Source organism: Pistacia vera, unplaced genomic scaffold (genome assembly GCF_008641045.1).
Source record: "Pistacia vera cultivar Batoury unplaced genomic scaffold, PisVer_v2 Contig289, whole genome shotgun sequence".
NCBI classification, from domain to species: Eukaryota; Viridiplantae; Streptophyta; class Magnoliopsida; order Sapindales; family Anacardiaceae; genus Pistacia; species Pistacia vera.
This window is the reverse complement of record NW_022196100.1, coordinates 1,010,464-1,015,191: the sequence shown is the minus strand read 5'-3', so window position 1 is coordinate 1,015,191 and position 4,728 is coordinate 1,010,464. Positions and strand designations below refer to the sequence as shown.

The 4,728-nt window shown below is 33.4% G+C and overlaps 1 protein-coding gene across 2 annotated transcripts in view; it reads right to left on the bottom strand.

Moving 5' to 3' along the window:
- The window catches only part of LOC116134464 (receptor-like protein 33), a 56,495-nt gene continuing 51,767 nt past the window's right edge, over positions 1–4,728 (bottom strand). Inside the window, exons 1-2 of one of the 2 annotated variants that reach the window (XM_031420145.1) lie at positions 309–2,830; positions 1–127 (exon numbers count right to left, since the gene is read on the bottom strand). In XM_031420145.1, the coding sequence (XP_031276005.1) occupies positions 322–1,467 (1,146 nt within the window). In that variant the 5' untranslated portion in view covers positions 1,468–2,830 and the 3' untranslated portion in view covers positions 1–127; positions 309–321. Of the gene's footprint in view, positions 128–308; positions 2,831–4,728 lie in introns of those variants that run through there. The other variant, XM_031420144.1, reaches the window with a different exon arrangement.

Sequence of the window (4,728 nt, the reverse complement as noted above, 5' to 3'; positions counted from 1 at the left end):
GAACATTTGAAATTGATACAACATTACTTAACGCTACATATTCAACTACAAACGATGAATCCAGAAATTTGGCAATCCTTTATCACACTCATCTCCACACCTTACACGGTCACCCACAGGCAAGTTCCTGCATTAAGATAAAGCAGCCAGGTTATATATATATATGGATGTTACATGTATAAAATAATTATATTATTTTAGAAAACATTGATCCATAACATTTGCACAAATTTCAAATAGGTGTTAATTAATGGAGATCCTAAATCTGGAGGAAAAAAAAAATGGATGAATAATTTAACCGAACTAACCTTGTCAAGAGAATCACTTTCGCTTAGTCTTTCTATTGCATCTTCGAATAAGCCCATCAATCATCCGTAGAAACCATCGTGGTTTTCCTGTTGAGAAAACTATATATCCTATCGTTAAGCCGAGTGATAGTCCGCTTCCGTAACCCATCATAATGATTTTCCAATCTACCCAGGTTGGAATGTTGTGTTCGTCATCATGGTCTATTGATGATTCTGGTTGTGGTGTCTCATCAATATCACATTTGTTTGACAACATAAATCCACAAAGGCCCAAGTTTCCACTGAACGAGTCATTTTGGAAGGTCTCGAACTGGTTCCCCCGAGGAATCGGCCCCTCAAGATGATTTTGTGATAAGTTTAACTTTGCAAGAAAGGTCAAACCTACCAATTCCGATGGAATCTCTCCAACAAGCTTGTTTGAAGATAGGTCTAAAGCTTCAAGTGCAGTCACATTTCCTAAAGACAAAGGAATATGACCGGTTAGGCTATTTTGAGAGAGATTGAGGAGTCGAAGTGAATGAAGTTTTCCAATTGAGTTTGGAATTTCTCCGTGAAAGGAATTGTTTGATAAATCAATGGCAGTGAAAGTAGTAACAATTTTCTCCAGTCGGATTTCAAAACCTTTAACTACGATCGCCACTGAATCTTGATAATAGTCTTCACCCATATAATTCAACTTCCTCTTGGCTTCATCAAGATTCGCCATACCTTTTAGATTCTCAAACAACCTTGTTGGCAAATGACCCCCAAAATTGTTGTGTGAGAGATCTAAGATTCTCAGCATAGGGAAAGAACCATTAAATTTAGAAGAACCCCACTCAAAACCGTAAAAGTTGTTGAAGCGAAGAACAAGAACCTGCAACTTCGGAAGATCTCCCAACCAATATGGGAAACTATCAGTTATCTTGTTGTTTCCGAGATCTAGAACCTCAAGCATGATACAATTAACCAAACTTCGTGGGATCGACCCTTCAAGTCCATTGCCGTTGAAGTTAAGAGTCCTAAAATGATTGTCTCGTGCAAATATTCCAGGAATGCTGCCATGCAATCTATTTTTTCGTAGATCCAACACATGGAGACTACTAATGTTTCCCACGCATTTTGGAATTGTACCATTCAAATTATTATAAGAAAGATCTAGAATTTGTATGACACTCATATTGCAAAAGCTGAGAGGTATCTCTCCCGTGAAATTGTTGTTTGACAAAAAAAAAAAAACTCAAGTAAGGTGGTGGATTTGGAGGTGGTCCCTGAATCAAGTTGGAATGAAGGTCTAGAAGTCTAAGATTTTTCCATGGAAGTGGATCTATGCCTGTAAGAAAGTTGTGGGAAAGATTTAAACGGAGCAAAGTTTCCTTTCCTATGTCCCACATCCACTTGGGAAGTTGACCGTGGATTTTGTTGTCAGAAAGGTCTAGATACTCCAATTGGTGTGAGCTACGTAAGAAATCTGGAAACTCACTTATGTTACAAGCCGATAATGTCAAGTACCGAAGTTTGCTAAAGGAAGAGTTATTGTTGAATGATAGATTGATATTGGAAAGAAAGAGAATAGTCAGATTCACAAATTCAAATATTGAACTCGGAACTGACCCGTGCAATCTATTATTATCTAAATAAATAAATTTCAACGATTTACTTTGAAATTCATCTATAGTGCCAGTTAATTGGTTAAAACCGAGGTCCACATACTATAATAAAGGTAGAGTGAATAGCCAAGATGGTAGGGACCCATTGAAAGAGTTATCATATAAATTAATATAAACTAGAATTCCACGGGGACTTACTTGAGAAGGGATTGGACCAGCTAGTTGATTAGACGCTAAGCTTAAAACAGAAAGTTGAGTTAAGTTGACAAAAAATTCTGGAAATCCACCGATGAAATTATTGACTGCAAGACCTAATGTATGGAGCTGATCAAAATTGGAAAGAAATGAAGGGATTTGACCTGCAAAATTATTAGCTGAGAGGCTCAAATAATTGAGTTTTGTAAGGTTTCCCAGTGAAATAGGAACTGACCCATTAAGACTACAACCAGAGAAATCCAAATGTGTCAAGTGCACGAGATTGCCGATGGAATTAGGTAATTCTCCAGGCAAAGTCATGTCAAGGACATCCAAAAACCTGAGGGGACTACTCCAGTTAACCTTTGGCAAAATACCTGTCAAATTGTAATTACGTGCTAAATTCAGGATTTTTAAATTGGGTAGGTGAAAGATGCTATCTGGAAAGTTCCCTTGCAATTCACAATGTGAGAGACTCAAAGAAGACAGAGAAGAAGATAGATTCATGAAGGAACTTGGTACGACAGTAGACATGTTTACAGAATCAAGAAGAAGTTCTGTTAAATCGGTCAAATTTTGAACTAACCCCTTTACAGTAGCTGTTTCAAGGGAATTTTCAGAAAGATCAAGCATGACCAATTTAGATAAGTGGGTGATTTCAGATGGAATTTGACCAGAAAAGTTTGAGTTGGAAAGGTTAAGGTGTGTCAAACTAGTGAATCGATTAAAATCAGGAGGAATTTGAGAGAGANCATATTGCAATAATAATGATTTACGCGATATAGAATAAAATGCCTTTTATTATTGATTAATGAACATTATTACAAAGAGTCAATTCCACAATAATTGATTGGCTCTAGGGCATCTACTCTAACAAAAAGAACAAGAGACTTGTCAATGGAGCGTGTGGAAATTAAATGTGTCATTTTCCAGTGCACCACCCAGCATGTGATTGTTGCGGGATACGTGTCAGATGGTTATTGGTTTAAATTGCGGCTGGGAAGGAGTTGGTGACCATGGTCCTTGCTTTGCATCGACTTCATTATATGGTTTTATGGCATGTCGTTTTGAGTGGTTAAGTAAATCACACGTCTTTTTATAATTGTGCGTGCCTAAAACAGTTTTTATGGGACTTATTATGTCATCTATATAATCTATCGTAATATCTGTATAATATCATTTAATATTATTAATGATACCATAAATACATTTTACATTCTTTTTAATTGTCTTGAATAACTTACTCATACTAGTTGATTATATCCTATCCAAATAATAAATAAATAATACATAATTATATTTTATCATAAAAATTAGAAGAAATAATATAAAACTTACGTCTAATCACTTAGAAATTTCAAAGTTATAATAGAGTCATATAAAGATTTATATTATAAGTTTTATATTTTAGGTTTATAAGTTGCACGTTATAAGTTTTGCAGTAATTAACTTTACTTATCTCCAAATTCCAATGATAATCTGAATTGTCAGATCATTTATATGGCAACCACTCGTATAATGGGCTAAGAAAGTTTCACATCATATTTTTCGGGGTTTTTTACACTTTCGTTCTTAAGTCCCGGTCCCTGCATCATCGTGTTTGTAGGTGGGACTGGACCATCTTGATCTCGGCATTTCCATGAGCTCCACCTTTCTATTCACTAAAGTTTGTCATCTTCCACTTCTACAAGTTCAAGTATCGATCATTTTTTCGAAGCGGTGCGAATAAAATTAGCAATTGAATATACTAGACTGAATTGAGGTTGATAGAGATATTCTTAGTACAAATTAAAGTTGTATTCTTGATTTTTACAATAAAATAAATTATCATTGTAGCACTAAGGACGTCTTTGTCAATAAAAGCAATTAATTTATGTTATTCTTGGTCAACCACTAAGGACGACTTTTACTTTATCTAATTTGATATTATTTATGTTCTACTTTAGGTGGTTGATTAGTCTTCTTCAAGAAAGAAAAAATTAACTTAATGTTTCCATAATCTTCACAATTTTGTATTGGTTCATTTTATATTCATGTAGTTAGTGTGTATCAAGTCTTGGTCTAACAACTATAAAACAATATATAAGTTCTACAGTCATTTCCACTCGCACATTGTTATTGATATAAAGTTTGACATGGACTTAAGGAAGTTAATTAATATATTGATCACTTTTGTGGATTCATATTATGCTCCTAAATTATAATATAAAAATGAAGTCTATCATCAGAGACATAATCATATATTATATATAGTGCCAAATTAGCTTTAGAAAATGGTTATTAATAGATAAGAAAATTGATATATTATTTTTAATTCCAAAACTAATTTTTTTTTTTTTGGCTGTTCTCTATAATGAATTAGAGAGTATATTTAAATGAAAAACTATGTATTACTCAAATATAAAACTATGAATCATCTATATAATTTATCTTAATATCTGTATAATATCATCTAATATTATTAATGATACTATAAATCCGTTTTACACTCTTTTTAATTGTTTTGAATAACTTACTCATACTAGTTGATTATGTCCTACCCGAATAGTAAATACATAATTATATTTTATCATAGAAATTAGAAGGAATAATATGAAACTTACGTCTAATCACTTAGAAATTCTAAAGCTATAATA